This window comes from Eupeodes corollae, chromosome 2 (genome assembly GCF_945859685.1).
Source record: "Eupeodes corollae chromosome 2, idEupCoro1.1, whole genome shotgun sequence".
Lineage (NCBI taxonomy): Eukaryota > Metazoa > Arthropoda > Insecta > Diptera > Syrphidae > Eupeodes > Eupeodes corollae.
This window is the reverse complement of record NC_079148.1, coordinates 152,448,314-152,470,974: the sequence shown is the minus strand read 5'-3', so window position 1 is coordinate 152,470,974 and position 22,661 is coordinate 152,448,314. Positions and strand designations below refer to the sequence as shown.

At 34.8% G+C, this 22,661-nt stretch overlaps 1 protein-coding gene across 5 annotated transcripts in view; it reads right to left on the bottom strand.

The window, feature by feature from the left end:
- Positions 1-22,661, bottom strand: part of LOC129947559 (uncharacterized) — a 49,011-nt gene that overhangs the window by 4,516 nt on the left and 21,834 nt on the right. Inside the window, exons 1-3 of one of the 5 annotated variants that reach the window (XM_056058162.1) lie at positions 22,465-22,651; positions 6,853-8,177; positions 6,566-6,768 (exon numbers count right to left, since the gene is read on the bottom strand). In XM_056058162.1, coding sequence (XP_055914137.1) covers positions 6,566-6,768; positions 6,853-8,177; positions 22,465-22,469 — 1,533 coding nt within the window. In that variant the 5' untranslated portion in view covers positions 22,470-22,651. The other 4 variants (XM_056058167.1, XM_056058166.1, XM_056058164.1 and 1 more) reach the window with 4 other exon arrangements.

Sequence of the window (22,661 nt, the reverse complement as noted above, 5' to 3'; positions counted from 1 at the left end):
ATTTTAGTATTGTTTTTTTAGACTTTTATTTTTTGTAAAAAAAAACTGTCAGTTCGATTTTTTTTTCAAAATTTTACTGAATGTTAACAACAATATTTTTTAAAAGATAAAAGTAAATTAAAGCAAATATCTCAAAGTTTTGAAAAGATATTTGAGTCAAAAATCATTTTTTAGGTTTTTATTTTTTGTAGAAAAACTGTCAATTCGATTTTTCTCAACATTTTTAAGAATGTTGAAAACAATATTTCTTATAAGATAAAATAAGTTTGAAGCCCAAATTTCAAGTTTTTGGAAAGATATCTGAATCGATATTCAATTTTCACCAACTTTGAGTAATGTTTTTTTTTAGATTTTTATTTTTTATAAAAAAAACTGTTAATTCCATTTTTATCAAATTTTTATCAGATGTTAAAAACATTATTTTTCGTTGCACAAAACTGTTTTGGAAATGAAATCATATTTTGGTCTTAAAATTTTGGAGGTGACAAATTTTCAATTTTTTTGATTTATAAAAAAACCCTTAAATGGATTTTTTTTAAATATACGGCACGAGTACGATAACTTTGGCGACAAGATATAATAACGGTTTTTGGTAGAGGGGCTTAATACAATACTTCTCCCCCCGTTTAGGCGGTAGGGACAATTTAAAAAAATATGTACATTAAATGGAAAAAAAAAATAATGTTGATATTGAAGGAAACGAACTCGCTGACAAGTCTGCGAATCCAGCCCACAACTCCCTAACATTTCTATTTGAATCTTTCACTAGAAAAGATTTTAATGGATTAATAATAAATAAAATAAGAAATTCTGGTCTCGTTATATACACCATTACCAAGAAATTAACCCCAACAGAATAAAACCAATTTTCCCTTACAATACAAAAAAAGCTTAAAATAACCAATTTCATTCGGCTGCGTATTGGGCACACCCACATTACTCATCAACACCTTTTAAAAAAGGAGCCTCCCCCGATATGCCCAAAATGCAACAACTCCATCACATTAAGTCATCTATTGGGCTCATGCTATCTTTCCGAAGATCCTCAAGGAACCAACCAGCACCAATATAACATCCTTCAACTTCTTCAAGATCCAAATAAAAACAATATTGAATTAATAGATAAATTTCTTCTCAAACACAAAATAAAAATATAATTACATACATATATAACCATAAATACATCAAACATACATGCAACATATTATTTTTATTATACATTTATATTATACATATATTATAAAACTATCAAACATAACTTATGGGTTTTTTACCCTTTTTATTAGAGCCGAAAGTAATTTGATGCTAGCGCTCTTAAGAAAATTGTTAACAATAGATTATTGTCAATATTTATAAATAAATAAATAAAAATAATTAAAAAATAACGGTAATACTTACAATTAAGTTTTATACCTTTTCTTAAAGCCAACATTTTTGTTTATTAGCTTGTTTTTACAAAATTTGTGCAAAAAAAAGTAAAAAAAAAGGGTTAAAGTGTAATTTTTCAATAGTTCAAGATTAATTTATTGCTTTTATTTGTTTTTGATCAAAAACTGAAAACTAGATGATTTTATGTCTTTTAGTTCTTGAGAAAATTGAAAATAACCACAACTACTATTTTAATTTAATTCTGTTTTTTTGCTTGACTGGTCTTGTTTTTATAGTAACAATGGTAGGTGCGAGTTTGGTGGTATGCAACAGTGGGATCTGTAAAATGGGGGCATGCTGTCCCCCTGCTTCGATACACTATAGGATTTTCACCTTTTTTTCAAACTGCTATGATAAAAAAAAACCACCCACGCAATTTTCTTGAGAGCCCTTTCTGTATCTTTCTGCTTTATTATCTGTATAACAAAATTTTTTTGAAATCGATATCTCTTCTGGTTCTTGAGCTATGGACAACGAAAAAAACGTCGCGAACGTTCTAAAAATCTAAAAATATTTTATTTCGACTCTAGGACTCTAGGGACCTTGAAACGTCGAGAAATGTCAACATTTTCAATTTGACAAATCGGACCCATTACAATAACTTCCTATGGGAAGTTAAAAAAAAAAGACATCGCATAGATTGTTAAGACCAAAAATCAAACAATTTTGGGGTTAAATATATTTTGAAAAGGGTTTAAAAACAAATTTTGTAATGCTGTACGAGGAAAAATTTGGAGTCTTATTCAAGAGCCAAGCTTTTCTATTACATTGTATGAGATAATTAACACTTAATTCAATGTGTCTAAAACGAGTGTCTTTAAAATAAAGTTCATCTCAAAATTGGTAAATCATATTTCCAAAAATTTTGTTTTGAGGGGTCATTCCGTAAAACGATCATTGATAGACGATAGCATTCGACGAGAGTCTCACTACAAGTAAGACTATAATTGTCAAAGTGATATCGTCAAAACGATAGTGTTTTCTTAGCTTAGCTTAGATAGGTATTGTCTATTATTAATTTCCATTGATATTTCATTTATTTGACAATGATTAGATAAAGGGTGATTTTTTTGAGGTTAGGATTTTCATGTTTTAGTATTTGACAGATAACGGGGGATTTCAGACATGGTGTCAAAGAGAAAGATGCTCAGTATGCTTTGACATTTCATCATGAATAGACTTACTAACGAGCAACGCTTGCAAATCATTGAATTTTATTACCAAAATCAGTGTTCGGTTCGAAATGTGTTTCGCGCTTTACGTCCGATTTATGGTCTACATAATCGACCAAGTGAGCAAACAATTAATGCGATTGTGACCAAGTTTCGCACTCAGTTTACTTTATTGGACATTAAACCAACCACACGAAGCGTACAGTGCGTACAGAAGAGAATATTGCGTCTGTTTCTGAGAGTGATGCTGAAGACCGTGAAATGTCGATTCGTCGCCGTTCGCAGCAATTGGGTTTGTGTTATTCGACCACATGGAAGATTTTACGCAAAGATCTTGGTGTAAAACCGTATAAAATACAGCTCGTGCAAGAACTGAAGCCGAACGATCTGCCACAACGTCGAATTTTCAGTGAATGGGCCCTAAAAAAGTTGGCAGAAAATCCGCTTTTTTATCGACAAATTTTGTTCAGCGATGAGGCTCATTTCTGGTTGAATGGCTACGTAAATAAGCAAAATTGCCGCATTTGGAGTGAAGAGCAACCAGAAGCCGTTCAAGAACTGCCCATGCATCCCGAAAAATGCACTGTTTGGTGTGGTTTGTACGCTGGTGGAATCATTGGACCGTATTTTTTCAAAGATGCTGTTGGACGCAACGTTACGGTGAATGGCGATCGCTATCGTTCAATGCTAACAAACTTTTTGTTGCCAAAAATGGAAGAACTGAACTTGGTTGACATGTGGTTTCAACAAGATGGCGCTACATGCAACACAGCTCGCGATTCTATGGCCATTTTGAGGGAAAACTTCGGACAACAATTCATCTCAAGGAATGGACGAATGGCGATTTGACGCCTTTAGACTATTTTTTGTCTGGCTACGTCAAGTCTAAAGTCTACACAAATAAGCCAGCAACTATTCCAGCTTTGGAAGACAACATTTCCAAAGAAATTCGGGCTATTCCGGCCGAAATGCTCGAAAAAGTTACATAAAATTGGACTTTCCGAATGGACCACCTAAGACGCAGCCGCGGTCAACATTTAAATGAAATTATCTTCAAAAAGTAAATGTCATGGACCAATCTAACGTTTCAAATAAAGAATCGATGAGATTTTTCAAATTTTATGCGTTTTTTTTTAAAAAAAAAGTTCTCAAGCTCTTAAAAAATCACCGTTTATGAATTAATTTATGTAAAAATAAACAGTTTCTTGCGTTTATGTATTGCTGCAGTGTGATTTTTAGAAAATTCCGAAACATGGTCATATCTACGTAGCCCATAGACGTAACGAACAGCATCATTGAAAGCAACTTGCAGTTTTTGTTTGGATAGTGAATCAAGATCACTGTACACTATTTCCGCATATGATACGAGGGGAACTACTAAAGCAATTATTAGTTTACGTCGAGTTTCAACCGGGGTAAAGTATGCTGAGGGCCAAAGTTTACGTAAGCATCCATAAATGCGACCAATGACATAATTGGTGTGTCTATAGCTTGACAGATGACGATCAATAGTATATCCAAGGCTGGTGCACTGATCCACTACTTTAATTAAACGATCACTTAGCCAAATATTAGGCAGAGTATAGAGATTGAACTTTTTCTTCGAAATTGGAATGACTAAGGTCTTGGACGGATTTAAAAATAAGCCATTTGCAATGGACAACGCATTAATTTGGTTAAGATCCTCGTTGATGGAGAGGGACAGTTCATTGAGCTGATGAAAAGGCCTCGCAAGTTAGAGTTGAACATCATCAGCATACAGGTGTACCGAAGAATGCGAAAAACACGCAGGCAGATCATTGATGAACATACAAAAGAGTATTGGACCAAGAATCGAACCCAGTGGGACTCCTTGCGTAACAGGTCTGAGAGCTGAGGATTTCCCCCCAGAAAAAAACCCTTTGTGATTTGTCAGATACATAGTCACCAAGAAGTTTTCAAGATTAGAATACTGTATTTCACTTTGTCAAAGTCCTTTGTAAAGTCAAGTAAGCAGAAGAGATTTATTTCACCCTAACATCTTCAAGAAGATTAACCATTGCAGTAGAGCAGCAATGATTTGCTCTGAAACCCGATTGTTTTTCAAACAGCGAATTGTTAAGTGAAATATGACTTAAGATCTGCTGCTCAATGATCTTCTCAAAGATCTTAGAGGGGCAAAGTAGGATGCTTATCGGTCTAACATCAGTTGGAGAATTAGTCACGCTTCTTAACCGTTGGAAGAACTCTCGCTATTTTCCAACAGCGAGGAAAAGTAAAAGTGACAAAGCACCAGTTTATAATATGAGTTAGCTGGGTTATCATTAGTGGAAGTATGAGTTTAACGAAAGGAATATTTACTCCATCATCACCAACAGAGTCAGACTTGATAGCCTTCACACATTTTAGAATATCATCTTCACTAACAACTTCAAAATTCTCCAGCCTAGGCACATTGTTCAAGGAGTATTTGCTTCAAAATCAGCAACAGAAATCGACTCTCCAAGGAGATAATCATTGATCTCATATTGATAACTAAACTAATTGAAGTAAAAATGTTTCGGCGTGGTTTAGTTTTATTAAAAAATTAAATAAATACTCAACAATGATACTGGAAACAATAAATTTCAAGACTGTTTGTCTACATATAATTAACTGTTGAATGCTTCCAATATTGTTGAAATGTACTTTATTCACAGTACCATTTCGACAAATATCCAAATTCCGAAGCCATCCCCTATCAATAATCATTACATCCATCAAAATTGTCTGCGCTACACACATTCGGATAGTACGGCTAAAGAACACATTTTTGTACTTGAAAATAGAACCCATGTTTGGTTCTAGGGTATACTGATGACCATTTCTCTTCTTCCCTTTCAAAAGGTGATTTAAGGTTTTCAGTCTCTTTGATACAATGGCTAGTGGCAAAGGTAGTCTATTTTGTTACAGCGACGAGTTAAATTGTAGTCGATTCTTGATTTCCCAGCAGGGTTATAAATCTAAAAACGCGAAGCAAATATGTGGGTAAGAAGTTTCAGTCAGGAGATTATTTATACAAATGAAAAAGAGTTTCGGAGACAGGACAGAGCCCTGGGGCAAACCACTATTTATTTTGTGTTTTCAGACGTGAACCTATCCAATACTACTTGAACTGAACGGTCTGCCACTCTGCCAGTTGATTTCCAATCCGACGAAGGAGGGATTCTTTAAAAGATAAAAGAGCTTGATGCCAAATGCCCCTCAAATACCATTGAAATGCCCGGTGTAAAAGTCTTACTTTCTCCGACCCGTTGAAAAGATATGTTGCCCTGTGGGCTGAGGTAAACCATGAGGTCCCGAGGTTGTCAATTGCTACGAAATCCGTGCTACCGACCATTAAGCAAAATTTTGTAGTCGATATCCATATTATTTAAAAAAGTAGTGAAGAATTAGGCTAATCTAATGCATCACGTAACTCGTAGCCACGCAGCCATAAGTCGAAAACCCATATTTAAAAAATAAATGCCATATAATTATTTACCAGATTAATATAATGAAAATTCATACCAATATGATTTCTGATCTAGATCCTCAAACTATTTAAAAAATACCCGACACAAAAAAAGAAAATCACTTCTTTTTTTCTAAATTATCGATGGAAAAAAATCTCACTTTTTAAAACAAAAATTTCCTTTAAATAAAAATAAACATACGCTAGAATTACTCGAAAAGATTGATTCTTAGAGAGTTCTGAAAGATGAGCATCATAATCTTTCATATTCTGTTTATTGTTCGTCTAAGAGCCTTTAAATCAAAATCTGGAAAAGACTTAAAAAGACAAAGCAAGCATTTTATCAATCTTAAAAAATAACGTATTAACGAAAAAGTGTCCCGTGCAAAGTCGACAGATTTTGCCTTTATGTCCTTTAGTTTGTCAATTTCACAATTTGTCCAATTTATTGTAAATAATAAAGAAAAATCATGATGACAGAGTGGAAACTCACCTTAATATAATCACACAATCCATCTCCTTTTAGTTGTCCATCGGGTTCTGCGTACAATTTAAGCTTTTGCTTTTGAGTTTGTGGATCTTTCATTATCATCCCACATTTGGACATAATCTCTGAAAACTCCTCCATTGTTATGTCCAATGGTAAATTGGACACATAAACTTTCGTATTTTGTGTTGCATCCACTTCAAACCATTCTTTTGAAAGAGAATCAAAATAAAGAAATAAAAATAAGTAATCTTCGAAAAAGAAACACATCTCAGCAAATAATATTTACTCACTTGGTGGTTCTGGTGGTGCTTTTCTTTTTACACCTCCTGCAGCAGCATCATTCTTTTTCAATTGTTCTGCTTTCTTTTCCAAATCGATTTTGTTATCCTCCTCTTCAGCTGCACCAGTAGCACCAGCATCTGTTGCAGATCCAGGTGCAGTTGCATTTGCAATTGCAGGTGCTGAAGTATTATCAATAAACCCATAGCTCATCTGGTATTTGGCCAAGAAATCATCATCGATTTTTGGAAACCATGCTTTTTTCTCGTCATCCCAAAAGAATACCATTCCATCTTTGTCCGTGTATATTCGCACTCCGTCCTCGTAACCATAGGTAACATCGTCCAGCGACGGTACCTGGGTTTTCATAATCCATTCGTTCTTTTGGGCATCCCAGCGATAGTGTTCGGTTTCTGTTAGACTAGACATTTGTTGTGTATTCTTTGGAATCCATTGATTGCTTTCACTGCACCAACGGTAATGTTCGTTTTCGTAGGGATTAGAATTTTTGTTGTTTTCATTGTCACTTGCAGTGGCAGTGGCAATGGCAGAGGGATTTGAATCTTGTTCATCGAAAGCAATCCAATCGTTTTTTTCCAAACTCCATTTATATTTGTGCTGTGTTTTAGGATCGACATAGATAGCCGTACCGTCCTCGGTGTAGGTTACATTTTCAGCATATTGCTCGCTTGATTGGGTGTTGTGTGTGTCGTCAGGTGAGGAGCTTTTAATTTCTTGTTGGGATTCCTCCTTGCAATTAGCATCAAGTTTTGGAGCTTCAATTTCAGATCTCTCAGCTGAACGTTTTTTCTCCTCTGCAACTTTTTCGGGCTCCATCAATTTGTTTGTGGAGTTTATGAGTACTTTAATTTTGGGGGTTGGTTTTGAGTCGGCTTTTATTGATTGTAACTCCTTCCTAGGAACTTTTATACTGCCAGTGTCGCATGGAGGACTTTCTGCATCTTTGTTTTTTGATGAATTTGTATTGTCACTGGACGTCCGACTGTCATTAGGATCAGATGACAGAACTGGTTCTTCAAGGACTTTTTCGGAAGTAATCGATTCAGCATTTCTTGCTGGTATCTCCGTGATTCCTGGAGATGAGGTAAATGCAGAATTCTCGGTTCTTGTTTCAAGATTTTTAGTTTCATTGTCTACGAGTTGCAGGGAAGGACTTGGATCTCGATCTAAAGACTCAGTTTTTGCAATGGGATCATCTTCCGAAATTTTCTCAGAGGGTTTTACGGCTTCATCACTTTGGTTTACATCTATTGGTGTAGATATGTCCTGGATTTGAGTTGTTGTTTCTTCTTCGCTCATCTTGGTGCTGACATATCTGTAAAATAGTAAAAGGACATTGTTGATTATAAAGTTCATTTTTGAATAGACACATTATTTAATAAGCAGTTAAATTGGGATACTAGTAAAAGGCTCTAAGAGTTAGGCTTTACAACTCATTTGCAGAACATTATTTAACTATGATAGATTTCATCTATAAGTAGAGACATTTTTGAATCATTTAAATTTGTGTGGCGACCTTGAAACCCCAATAGACTAAACCCAATTCAAGCAACTTGCCTATTTATAAAACCTAAAACGAACTCAATGTCAGCAGAATTCCCTAAAATGATAGAAAAATAAAAATTCGCAATACTATCCTGGCGCTGGCGAGGAGCCTTTTTATCTTACTTATGTCTTTATCAGTTTTTATTTTGAACGTTTCATTTTTCATTGCTCAGCTCAACAGCTTTTTTAACGTCTGAAAAAAAAGGAGCAGGTGAGTTGAAGTGAAGTTGTTTTTTTTATTTTCTATCCTGACTCCTGACATTTAACAATGATATATAAAAAAGAAGAAGAGGGAAATTCCTAAGTTCAAAATAAATTCAAATCACCCACTTGGTGTGCTTTGTCATCCAATCACTTAAATCAAATTCCTTTAAGAAGCTTCTTTTTCAAGGTGTCAATTTAGGGAATTTTTAGCTTTTTTGTTTGTATAGAAAATAAAGAGGGAAAGAAGAAAATAAGACATGAACATGAACATGAACAGTTTGATGGAAACACTTAAATTTAATGTTTTCGTCACAGAGAGATGTCAATGAAAATGTTAGAAAAAGGTGTATTATTTAAATGTTCAAGTTATGTCCTTTTTAACGTCTTTTTTTATTCTTTAAAGAAAACTGGGGAGTACTTAAGTGGAAAATATATTTGAATTTATATAGGTTTTTGGACTCGTAACGTACCTACCAATAATTGTTTTAACAATGAATAATAATTTTAATAAAGCAATTTTACGACTTGATAGAAAATAATGGGCATTTTCGTTTTTTAGGCTTTAGAATATTATAATATAAGGTACAGTATTTAAAACAAGGGATTTATTCAAAATAGAATGAAATAGCTTCGGTCAGTTGTAAAAATAAAGCCAGTTTCACACTGTACGTTTACTGAAATAAATAGTATCCTAGTGGTTTATATTAAGGAATGTTACGGAATACGTGAACTTGGACTACGTGACGGTCGTTTAAGTCGTTATGACCTACATTTTCACCGCTCTTTGTAGATAGTTTGATTTAAAATTGTACCTAATAAGCTCAAAAATGATATCCTAAAAGGATATGACTGAGAACAACAGTACTCACTTTTGATTTTTTACAACTCAAAACTTTAAACGCGTTTATCTCAATACTGATACGTCTACCTTCGCGGTTTGGAAAATCATTTTTTTTATTTCTAATGTACAGTGTACACATAACTAAAACATGCTCTGTGAAAGATTTGATCGAAAGCATGATGGTTTACGAAATTTCGAGCATCGAACCCGGACCCCCACTGCCTATTTACGTCGCTAAGAGGCGGAATCGCGGTCGGCTTTTATTTCGAATGAAATGACGAGAGGAATGGGTCTATGGCCGTTTTCCCCAAAGGTAGTGTAAATCGGCAAAAATCGTACGAATGTATTTCTATACCAGTTTATTTCAAAAATAGCTCATTTTAAAATTATAGCGGTAGTAAGTTCGGTTGAGAACTTGCGACATTGCAAAACACCATACTATTGAATGGATTCTCGGATTTATTTTGTAGTTTAGGGGTACTTCAATTCGGTTTTAAACGTAATTAGAGCAAGTTTACAAATGTTGGCAGTTCTGTTAGAGAACAAAAGATGGACATTTGATGAAAAATTGATGTTTTTTGTGTGCGAATGGAGTTAAGTTATACATTTTAGAAGTCCTTTGTTGTCGCTGTAATTTTGGTGGGCTTGGTGCACTTCAAAAACACGAATTCGATTTATATCAACATATTAAATAGAAAATCCTTGCGTACTTAGTTTTTACCAATTTTAGTAGCATTTAAAAAAAATGTATTTCTTATAAAGGGTGTCCCATTAACGCAAGATTTGAATTAAATAGAAAACGCCGTTTTTAGTCTTTTGATAGTTATATTTTTATTGACTCGTAAAGTACATAGGATGGTTATGTATGGAATAACACATCGGACAAATGGCCTCCACGGCTTTGCATGCACATGCGCACTCTTTTGTTGAAATTTCCCATGACCATTCTGCATAAATGTGGCTGAATTTCCTTGATGCAGCGTTGAATCTCCTCCTTTAATGCACGGGTGGGTGTGGGCTTGTTAACATAGACTTGTGATTTCAAATAACCCCATAAAAAGAAGTCTAATGCTGTTAAATCACACGATCTAGGAGGCCAATTTTGATCACCGAAACGAGAGAGTACACGATCTGGAAATGTCTCAGGCAGTAATTGAATTGTTTCACGAGCTGTATGACATGTGGCGCCGTCTTGTTGAAACCACATATTGGACACATCAATATCGTCCAATTTTGGCAGAAAGAACTGTGTAATCATGTCGCGATATCGAGCACCATTTTCAAAAAAATATGACCCAATTATGCCTCCAACCCAAAATCCAAAAATACAGTCACGCGTTGTGGATGCATTTGTTTTTCGACAATCACATGTGGGTTCTCCGAACCCCAAATGCGGCAATTTTGGCGATTGACAAAGCCATCAAGATGAAAATGTGTTTCATCGCTTAGGATGATTTTGCTCGAAAAATCAGGGTCCATTTGTTGATGTTCAATAATCCATTCAACGAACTCTCTTCTCTGTCCATGGTCATTAGGCTTCAATTGTTGTGTTAATTGAATTTTGTAAGCATGAAGACACAGATCTTTGGTAAGTATACGCTGTAGAGAGGTTCTTGAAATTTGCAATTCTTGTCCACGACGTCGAATTGAGGTTCCTGGATTGTCAGCAACACTCTCACGCACTGCTTCGACATTCACATTTGAACGGCTTGTTTTAGGACGACCAGTGTGTTTAGCGTCTTAAACGGATATAGTCTCCATGAATTTTTCAATTAATCTCTTCACAGTTGACGAAGTTAAAACACTATTCCGACCATATTTTGTATGAAATTTTCGAACTTCAGCCGCCAAGCTTTCACTATTTTTGAAATATTCTTTAATAATGAAGACACGTTGTTCTATCGTGTAACGCTCCATTTTTAATAACCCTATACTGTTAGCTGTCAAATTGCTTTTTTTTCAGGGTTGCCAACACTTCACTGCACAAATGGCGGCAAATTCAAATCTTGCGTTAATTTTGGGACACCCTTTATAAACAAATACAAGTTGGATGAATGATTGAAGTCAATATCTTCTATTGTTCACGAGATATCGAGAACCGAACATCAATTTTAATTTTGTATAAAAAACTGGCTGTTACATTAAAAAAAAAAACTAACCGAATGTTTCAACATTAACAACAACAGTTTTTATAAAATAAAATTAGTTTAAAGCAATAGATAAATAAATAAGTATATTAGAAAGTCATTGTGAAGCTAGGTTTGAAGTCAAGGTAAACGGTGATTTTTTAAGAGCTTGAGAACTTTAAAAAAAAAAAAAAAACGCATAAAATTTGCAAAATCTCATCGATTTTTTATTTAAAACGTTAGATTGGTCCATGACATTTACTTTTTAAAGATAATTTCATTTAAATGTTGACCGCGGCTGCGTCTTAGGTGGTCCATTCCGAAAGTCCAATTTTGGGTAACTTTTTCGAGCATTTCGGCCGGAATAGCCCGAATTTCTTCGGAAATGTTGTCTTCCAAAGCTGGAATAGTTACTGGTTTATTTGTGTAGACTTTAGACTTGACGTAGCCCCACAAAAAATAGTCTAAAGGCGTCAAATCGCATGATCTTGGTAGCCAACTTACCGGTCCATTCCTTGAGATGAATTGTTCTCCTAAGTTTTCCCTCAAAATGGCCATAGAATCGCGAGCTGTGTGGCATGTAGCGCCATCTTGTTGAAACCACATGTCAACCAAGTTCAGTTCTTAAATTTTTGGCAACAAAAAGTTTGTTAGCATTGAACGATAGCGATCGCCATTCACCGTAACGTTGCGTCCAACAGCATCTTTGAAAAAATACGGTCCAATGATTCCACCAGCGTACAAACCACACCAAACAGTGCATTTTTCGGGATGCATGGGCAGTTCTTGAACGGCTTCTGGTTGCTCTTCACTCCAAATGCGGCAATTTTGCTTATTTACGTAGCCATTCAACCAGAAATGAGCCTCATCGCTGAACAAAATTTGTCGATAAAAAAGCGGATTTTCTGCCAACTTTTCTAGGCCCCATTCACTGAAAATTCGACGTTGTGGCAGATCGTTCGGCTTCAGTTCTTGCACGAGCTGTATTTTATACGGTTTTACACCAAGATCTTTGCGTAAAATCTTCCATGTGGTCGAATAACACAAACCCAATTGCTGCGAACGGCGACGAATCGACATTTCACGGTCTTCAGCAACACTCTCAGAAACAGACGCAATATTCTCTTCTGTACGCACTGTACGCTTCGTGTGGTTGGTTTAATGTCCAATAAAGTAAACTGAGTGCGAAACTTGGTCACAATCGCATTAATTGTTTGCTCACTTGGTCGATTATGTAGACCATAAATCGGACTTAAAGCGCAAAACACATTTCGAACCGAACACTGATTTTGGTAATAAAATTCAATGATTTGCAAGCGTTGCTCGTTAGTAAGTCTATTCATGATGAAATGTCAAAGCATACTCAGCATCTTTCTCTTTGACACCATGTCTGAAATCCCGCGTGATCTGTCAAATACTAATGCATGAAAATCCTAACCTCAAAAAAATCACCCTTTATTATCAGACATAGTACAAGATGCAAGGTATCGCTCATTAAGTTTGGCAATTCTTCCTGATACCATATCCATAGCTTAAATATTTTGAGCTATCTGCAGCCGTCGTATATTAGAGATTGTACAATTACTCCATACTGGGGAACCGTAGTACAAGATAGCTGGAAAACAACTTTGTTTATTAGAAGCTTATTATCGGTGCTAAGCATTGATGAGCGATTAATGAAAGGATAAAGAATTTTAACTGTATGATTTATTTTCTGAATCGTTTTTTGTATATGTAAGCCAAATGTTAATGTTCCATTCTATACTTGTGCCATCCATTAGAAGATTATATTGCTTGGTAAAAAGCAGGCTTTTCTTTTTCGAGTGAAAAAGATTGACTGCGTTTTTGAAGCATTGATTATTATTTTCCAGTCATGGAAGTAGCTTTGTATATCATTGAGACTAGATTGCGGATTAGTTTCGATTATGAAACCAACTGAATCCGAAGAGAAAATTCAAGTATCATCAGCGAAAATTGCTGTTTTATAAAAAGGAAGTAATGGAAAATCAGAAGTAAATATTGAATATAGAATAGGGCCTAAAACTGATCCTTGTGGTACACCGGCCGTTATATCATATATTTTAGAAAACCAGTTGTTGACTGAAACCTTAAATTTTCTCTAAAGTAAAAATGATTGAATTATTTTTATTACAAACACTTCTTCGTCTACTATAGTGCATCAAGCGAACACAGAATGAAAATTAAATTTTCATAATCAATTTTACCGAATGGAATGCATACAAGAGGAAAATTAAGTAGGGATTTTCATAAATTAAAATTTAAAAACAATGAATTGATTTCTCTCGAGATCGAAACCCTATGAGTTGTTAATTTCGTGATTAAAATTTTCCATATGATATCATGAAAGTTGTGAACTGTCAAAAATATATTCGTCCTTATTGGAATGTCTTTTCTTAAGACTGCATTTCTTTGAGAATTCTTATTTTGACGTCTCATAATTTAACCTTGTTCTTACACATTTTTCTTTGAATTGAAAAACCGTCTATAACCGCTAAATAAAATTTGACTTTAATTCAAGAGCTGCTCTTCTATCACCTATACAGTCTAGTCGCTCAGGGTGCTTTGTCTCTACTCTGTACATTTATGTACATTGTACATATGTGGGTAAACTATACCCCCAGATGCTCATTCTGAAACCAGATAAGTTGCTAGATTATTCCAGCACTTTTATCGAAGAATTGTTTTATTTTTAAGAGTAACATCATGTTTCGAAGTTCTTCTTTCGATGGTGAGCATGTGTTTCAAGACATTCACATGCACTTTCATAATAACTTCTACAGGCTTTAAGCTTCTAGGACCCTTAGACGTAAAATAACCCCGACAAATATTCAAATGCCAAATTCAATATACTCGTATCATTTGTTTGTCCCATTTTATTTCTACCAGACTATATTATGTGTAATTGAATTTCCTAAGCACAATTCAAATCTAGTTCTAAACCAGCTCAAAACTAATTTGATTTTTAAGGTATGTACCATATAGTTTCAATGTATTATTAGCAAATCAATTTGAATTTTTAACTAAGGGAATGTACAAATTGAGCCTAATAATTTAAACAATTTTCTAAAGTGAAAACCAAACCAAATTAAACGAAAAGAAAACTACCTTAAAATTACATGTATCATAAAATTAAATGAAGTCAACATTGTTCCACAAAAACCCTCCCTCACCTCAACCTGCAGTTGTAAAAACCAGTGCACTCGGAGTCAAAAGAAAAAAGGATACTAACTCTGTCTATTTAGACCATCAACCAATTGGTTATTCCTCCTTTATCCTTGTTTGAATATTTGCATAATAATTTTTGTAGTTTTTTTTCAGTTTCCATTTTTATAGCTTACTGCGGTCATGTCATGAATTTAAAACCTAAACTAGGACAATGGCCTAACGTGACCACTTCCATATAACCTAACAAGACTTTACCAACTTCGAACTAAATACAACACGGTCAGAGTCTAAAGGACTAAAGGAGAACCATGTTCTATAACAACCACAGTAAAATGCACATCGTCTGTTTGAAGTTAGCAAGGTGCAAGTAACATGTTAAAATATACACAAAACAAGAGGGGGCTTGAGGCAAAGGTACAACAAGTTGTGAAACATGAGAAAGTGGGGGAAAACAGTGTATTTTTAACACTCCTCGATACAACAGAAAATTACTCTTTTATCCCTTTTTTGGTTGAAGTTTGATGGAGTGGAACGTATGTGGAACATACAGAAAAATTATGAAAGGACGAACGAAGACGAATGGTCTCGTTTATTATTCTAATCGATTGGGGACGTAGAAGTTATTAGTAGAGTTACGAACGGACAGAGGGCGGCTAATACACCCTTTCTCTAATAGCTGCTATTTTATTAACTACATACATGCAATTATTATTATTACTCATTGTCCTGTCTGGGCAGCAGAACCAGGACACGACGGCGTAGATTTCTATCTTTCAGAACACAAAAATAAACCTTTCAATAAATCCATAAAATGAGGGGGTAAGTACCACCTAACTCCTGACCATAAAGTATGTAATTCTTTTTGTCTTCCTTCAAGAAATGAAGGGAGCAATTTTTGATATTTGTGTCACTTAAACCCTCGGGACTGAAGTGTTCTTACTTACTTCTTGGGGTTATATCGTTCTTAAAATAGGAGGAGAAAGATTTGAATTATAAATCAGGTCAAAAACCTTTTGAACTTATATTCAACTCCCTCATTCTTCTTTAAGTTCTTGCTTGGACAACCGATTTGAAGTTTAAAATAGTATTGGAGGAAATTGTGGCATTTCATACAGTTTATTTTTATATTAACCTCTTAGAAAGGACATTTTTCTTAGAAGTCTCTTTCTATGAGGGGGCATTTACGTTTTGTTGAAAGATTAATATCATCAACACAGTACTGAGAGAATTTCCATACACCCGGTATTGACTTTTCCGTAAAAAAGGAAAAATATATAATTCCGTGAGTACAGGGAAAGCAGGCTATGAAATGTCGCAATGTCATGGTCAAAGAAAAGTCAAGTTATTTTTATTTTTAATACGAGATACGTTAAATAAAATTTTTATGTTTAGTTTAGGTTTTAAAAAATAACATAAATAAATAAAATCACGCAAAAGAAATAAAGTTTAATACGCTTAGGATTTCCGTTTTGATAGAGTCTCGATGGTTTTATTGACCTTTCCTTCGAATTATAGTCTCAAGGACGGACGTTAAGAAATATATATATATGTTTTTCGAAAGAGGGAAGCAGATTGCAAAAGTGTCAAAATTCTTGCGTGTTTAAAAGTCAAAGTTTATATAGAAACCGATATGGATGAAATTTGCATTTTTATACCATATTTATTTGAGTTGAGGTTTTAAGTTATTGTTGACAAGGGCAAAGGTTCCATTACGTTAATTTGTAAGATAAGTAGCCTTAAATTAATGTACAACACTTAATTATAGGGAAACTTAATAGGAATAGGAGGTTTTGAGAGGTGTGAGCAAGGTGTTAGATAATGAAATAAATCTTTTAAACCTTTCAAAAACTTAAGCCAAACTTAATGATACAAACATTTTGATCTTAATCTGGAATAAATCTTGTTTTTAATAGATTGAAGAAAATAAAGGTAATGTTAGGAGATGACTTTCAGAAATTCCTTCTAAAAATAGGCTATTACATCCTAATATAGGGTGTCCCAAAATTAACGCAAGATTTGAATTAAATAGAAAACAACGTTTTTAGTCTTTTGATAGTTATATTTTTATTGACTCGTAAAGTACATAGGATAGGGTTATGTATGGAATAACACATCGGACCCTATACTGTTAGCTGTCAAATTGCTTTTTTTCAGGGTTGCCAACACTTCACTGCACAAATGGCGGCAAATTCAAATCTTGCGTCAATTTTGCGACACCCTTTATATTGCAGACTGTGCGTTATTAAGACGGCTTTTCTTTCATTCTTGGAAACTGATTGCTATTTTTTGGAGGAATGGAACACTATTAAAGATTAATTTTTTTTGAAATTCGGTTGTGTGCATAAAGATGAGATTTTAAAAACTTTCAGAAGGTGGGATGAGATCGATTTCTCTCCATGAAATCGAGCTCGTTTTCATATGCAAAATGGTTAGAAAACATTTCGTTACATGAGATCGATCTCACAAATTGCTAAGCATGGTATTACTTGGACTCAGTTCTCATAAGACCGTACGGATGGCCGAGTTTATTGTATATTATGTCAGACAAAGAATTTATAAAGAAATAAGGTGTATCGATTTAGTGAAGAAGGTGTTCTGTTATTGACGGGAAAACTTTTGGGGAAGAGCTCAGAAACATGTGGCGGTACTTTAACAAGACAAGACAAAATAAGAATCTTTCTGCGATATGTAGGAAACCCCGGGTTCCAAATTAGAATTGGAGTTTTTAAGGACATTGGAATTAACAACAATTTATAGAGTGCGCAGCAAGTTTCTGCAGAAATAGGAAGCCATACACAGAATCGGTCGCATTCCCTAATACTGCGAAATGGGTTCGCAAAGGTTATGCAGCAGTAAGTAAGAGGTTCCTTATGCAATTGGTGCTCTAGATTGCACACATATCCGTAAAGAAAACCTTTAACCTATCATAAGGAGTACATTTATAAACTTAGTCACGAAAAAAGCTTTGAGGTCGACCTCAATTTTAACGAGTAATAGGTGTTGAGCCTGAACTCGTTTTTGTGCATGCAAAACTCGATATGAGTTCCGCTTTGCTCGATCGATCTCATGGGTGAGTTTAAGCTCATCAGTTCAGACTCTGAGCTCTTTTTTATCTCTTATATAAGTTTTGTAGTGGTGTTACAAATCCTGGTGTATTTTAAGAGATGTATAATAAGATGGTCTTGAAGTATTAATGAACAGGTTCAGGTAACATAAGGGAATTCATTTGCATTCAACTGCATTCTTTGAAATTTTGACCAAGGCAACTAGTTAGTTTTTCAAGTGTCATACATTTTAAACTCTGAACTTTACTTCACTAACTTCTAGTTTCAGTTCGTCATACAAAAACTACCAAAGACCTTATTGTTTACAAAATAGTCTTCGGACATACTAAAAGTCCATAATTATTTGTATTTTAAAGTAAATTTACTTATTTTGTATCTAATTTGAATGGAATAGTGCAGAAATAAATAATTAATAGAGAAATAAAGTTCAGCTTTCAGTAAGGGAGGGTTCAGTTGATAGTAAGTTAGATTTTTCTTGACCAACTTTCCAGACAACTTTCCATTAAAGATGTCTTAATTGGAACGTAAGTTTTTGGCAACTGGACAACCAGATATTTGAAACTTTCCTTACTTTCAAGTCTCTTAAGTGGTCTGAACCTAACCAGTGGGTTTATTTCAAAGCCTTTCCATATTTGAATCTTTAAGCCGGTAACTAGACTGTGTGTTATGCTTTTAGTTCTGATTTTTTGGTGAGTTGTTTATCATGTGTTTTTTGATATTTCTTGATTTGATACTTGTAGGACAATCTTACAATGAATGCAGTTACATTCGTCGACTCCAAGGCATCTAGAACTGTGGATGTTAGCATATTTTGACTTTTTTCACATGAGCTTTATTTCTATTTGCAGACAGCGACGAACTGTCAATCTATAATTAGCCTTTTCAACAAACAAAGCAAAAGTGGTATAAATTTGAGGTTAAGTTGAGCGCGAGCCATTTATTTGTTGCAGTGTGGGTGGTATGTGGAACGCGAATATAGTTTGACAGTTCGTAGCAACCACACTGCAATTAGTTATTACCAAATTGTTTTTACAAAATTGTCTTGTTTTATAGATCAAAATGCAAATTTTGTTATCCTAACATTAGGTCAATTGGTTTTTTATAATTTAAATGTGTTTTTGTTTGAAATTGACTTTTTTAATGTGTAAAATCACGTTTGTTCGTCCATTCATTGTTTGCTCTCATGTGCAAGGCTCTTAAGGCTACTAAATTTGCATTTATTTGAGGGGAGCGCCGAAATACTGCTTTTCATAATTCGGTGTAATCAAGATTCAGTGTAATACCGTTCGGTTTTGGTTTTATTGCTGTATGTCTAAAATTGTGTATTTAAGACACTGTAAACTTAAAATACGGTACACTAAAATGCTGTCTGAACAAAACACTGTAAGTCCAAATTTTTCAACATAAAATACTGTATTCTGTTTTTAGAATTCTTTACTTCAAAATGTTATTAATATTCTTAAAAGGAAAAATCCTGTTGAGAACGTAAAAAAGTGAACACTGCTGTATTTTGAAGTACAGAACTTTTTCCTGCAGTATTTTCAACGAACAGACTTTTACAAAGCAGAATTTTGACATAAAGTATAAACAATATAGTATTTTGATTCCAACCAAATTTGAGGCTGAGATTTTGTCTATAAATCTAAGGGCTACCAAGTTACCAGCTACAAAAATTAGCTAAATTAAGTTCTTCTTTAAAGGAATAGCAAATTTGTCATAAGGTGTAACAGGATACTGTGCACTGCAGTTCGTGAAAATTCTATGTCACCGGTGAAAAAACAATGACAAAACAAATGGAAACACAACTTTTCTTAAAGTTAGACATGATGGAATCCGAAGTGGAGTCAGACAGGGCTGTATTCTGACGCCAATATTGTTTTTGTTGGTGATAAGCGATGTACTGCGCGCAGCTTTGTCAGGGTAGCGGAGGGATCCAATGGACTTTGACACCCTTTGACTTGGATTATGCGGACAATGTTTGCTTACTTGATTTTGAAATCCGTAGCGGAGTCAGACAAGGCTGTATTCTGTCGCCCATACTGTTTTTGTTGGTGATAAGGATCATGGATCTCCATCAAATGACAACAAGTTTGGAGAGGGAAGTAGAACTTGTGGGGCTGAAGAATAATTCCGGTAAAACAAAAATGATCAGCCTCGGAACCCGACCATCCTCTCAAATAAATATTTCCTCGAAACCGGTGGAAAAAGTGGAGAGCTTTCAGTACCTTGGAAGTATCGTCTCTATCGAGGGCGGAACCGAACAAGACGTCATCTACCGCATTGGCAAAGCAAAATCGGAGTTCGGTATGTTGTTAAAAATTTGGAGGAATAACTCTATCAGCTTAAGGCGAAATGTCGAATCAGTGCTTCTTTATCGGTGCAGCACTTGGAAGATCACTTCAGCCTTTACAAGAAAGCTGCAAACATTTTCGAATAGATGTCTTAGTAACATCCTAAGGATTTTCTAGCCAAACCCTATATCAAATGAGGTCCTTCATAGAAGGACATGCCAGGAACCTAGACTCTATAATACGAAGGCGTAAGTGGCAATGGATTGGGCATACGCTTCGAAAAAGCAACGACTGCATTGCAGGCCAAGCTATGCACTGGAATCCGCTCTTCAAGGAAGAAGAGCTGGAAGACCGAGAAGCACATGGCGCAGGACAGTCGAGGCGGAATCAGAGTCACTAAGCAAAAGTTGGAAAAAGCTGAAACACATCCCCGGAAACCGTACACAATGGCGCGTAGGCTTAGTAGAGGCCCTATGCCCCTTAAGGGGTTCCCAACGGACTTAACAGGTCTGAGGACCTAAGTTTAAGTTAATCAAATCAAATTTTGATGGAATAAGAAACAAAAACAACGCAACATGACCAAAATTTGTCAAAATATTCATAAGCAATTCATCAATAAATCAGAACCACCTGATTTAACGCAATGTTTTCTTGTATTTAAATGACAAATTTACTGTACTAATTTTCAACACTCAAATTATTTAAATTAAAAACATCATAAACCCCCTTACGCCAATATTGTTTTTGTTGGTGATACTGAACTGGCAGATGAAAATTGTGTTTGTATTGGTGGGATGGGTTACAAAACTATAATTTAAAATTTAAAAAAATCGCCCAATGTAACGTAAAAAGAGGAAACATTTTAAATAAATGAAGTAAATTGATTTATTTTACCAATGGAAAATCAATGACATTTGGAGTGAATAGTAATATAAAATGAGACAAGAGATGAGAGTGAAAGTGACAACTACTTTTTGTTTATTTCTGACGTTAGGCACCTACTGTCATCCTGAGTTTACAAAACTGAGAAAATTCGGAACGATATTCAAACTTTTTTTTGCATTTTACACAATTTCACCGCCGGCATTGCTTGAACAGAAAAGAATAGAATGTCCTGAGTCTGCCTGTTTATTTATGGGAACCATTGACTTAAGATATGTTTTATAATAACCGTGGACTCAATGAGTTTTGGGTACCATTTGTATGCCAAAGACAAAGTGCCTGCCTAAAAATTTGGAAAGACAGATAAAGACAGAGTGAGTTTAAGCGTTTCACATTCTTGTAGTTTGGGTAAGGAACAAATCTCTACACTTGACCGTTCGATCAAAGTTGAGTTCTAGGACATACATATGAGCATTCCTTTAAGTGGATGACTAAACAATCTTGGAACTTTTGGCTAAGGTAATTTTCTAGAGAGGAAATCAATTTTTGTCTACCCTTAAATGCAAGTTTTACTAAGTGTCAAGTACTCTGACGAATAATTTTATCCTTCATAATTCTTTGAAGTATATCCAATGTTATAATTGTAATGGCTAAGAAACCTTCCCTTGTTTACCAAAATGATGACCAATTTGTACTTAATTTCTAAATATTAAGTATTTCTAAGAAAACATAAAAGTCAAACCATTAAGAACCAAATCTAAATGCAAATCCATCTAAAACGTCAATAGATTTTATGGCAAAAGCTATTTATATAAATATCCTACCACCGCATTTCCATAACCCCAACTTTCAATCTTAGTTATGAATAAATTAACTCAACCAAAAAATACTATTATTATGCTCGATAAAACAAAGCTATTAAAATAAAAACAAAATAGTTCGCTATCGCTCTAGAAAATAATCCAACCAACAATCGATCCCTGATGTCAAACAAAACCAACAGTATATTAATAAATCACCAAATTACAACAAATGACACCCATCAACGACTCACCTTGGACTTCAGTCACATCATATTATGACGTATGCCAGAGGTGAATTGAAAGCTTGTCAACTTCAGCCTTTGATAACATTTCTCATAAAACCCATGTGCCCATATACATATTAATTCAAAGGATTACGTAGGAGGTCCTTCTTAATTAGAAACAAACCAAAAATACATACTTAACTCTTATAGGTCGATATAATTTATTTTGTGGAACTAATTAACGTAGGTTTACAGCTGCCTCCAGGCTTCAAATGAAGCATTAAATTTGTCGAACTTGAAAGTTAACAAAACTAAATCAATCTCCCTTCAAAATAAAAACCAACAAAATTGCACAAAGAATATTTCACTACTGCTCCTCTAAGCGAATCAAATTGTGAGGTTTTGTCGTTTCTTGATCGAAGTCTAAACACGCACCTCATCCACCCCACAAGCTCTAGACATAAAGCTGACTTGACTGAAAATCCCTTTCTGTGCACTTGAGGTTAGCTTGGCGGCGCGGATTTCTTTTGAATTGTATTGAAATTGAAATTCCTATAAATCGTTCCTCGACACGGCTACTCGACTCGACTCGGCGGCGCGGCTCTCTGCCCTCGACCAACAACGAGTACTGC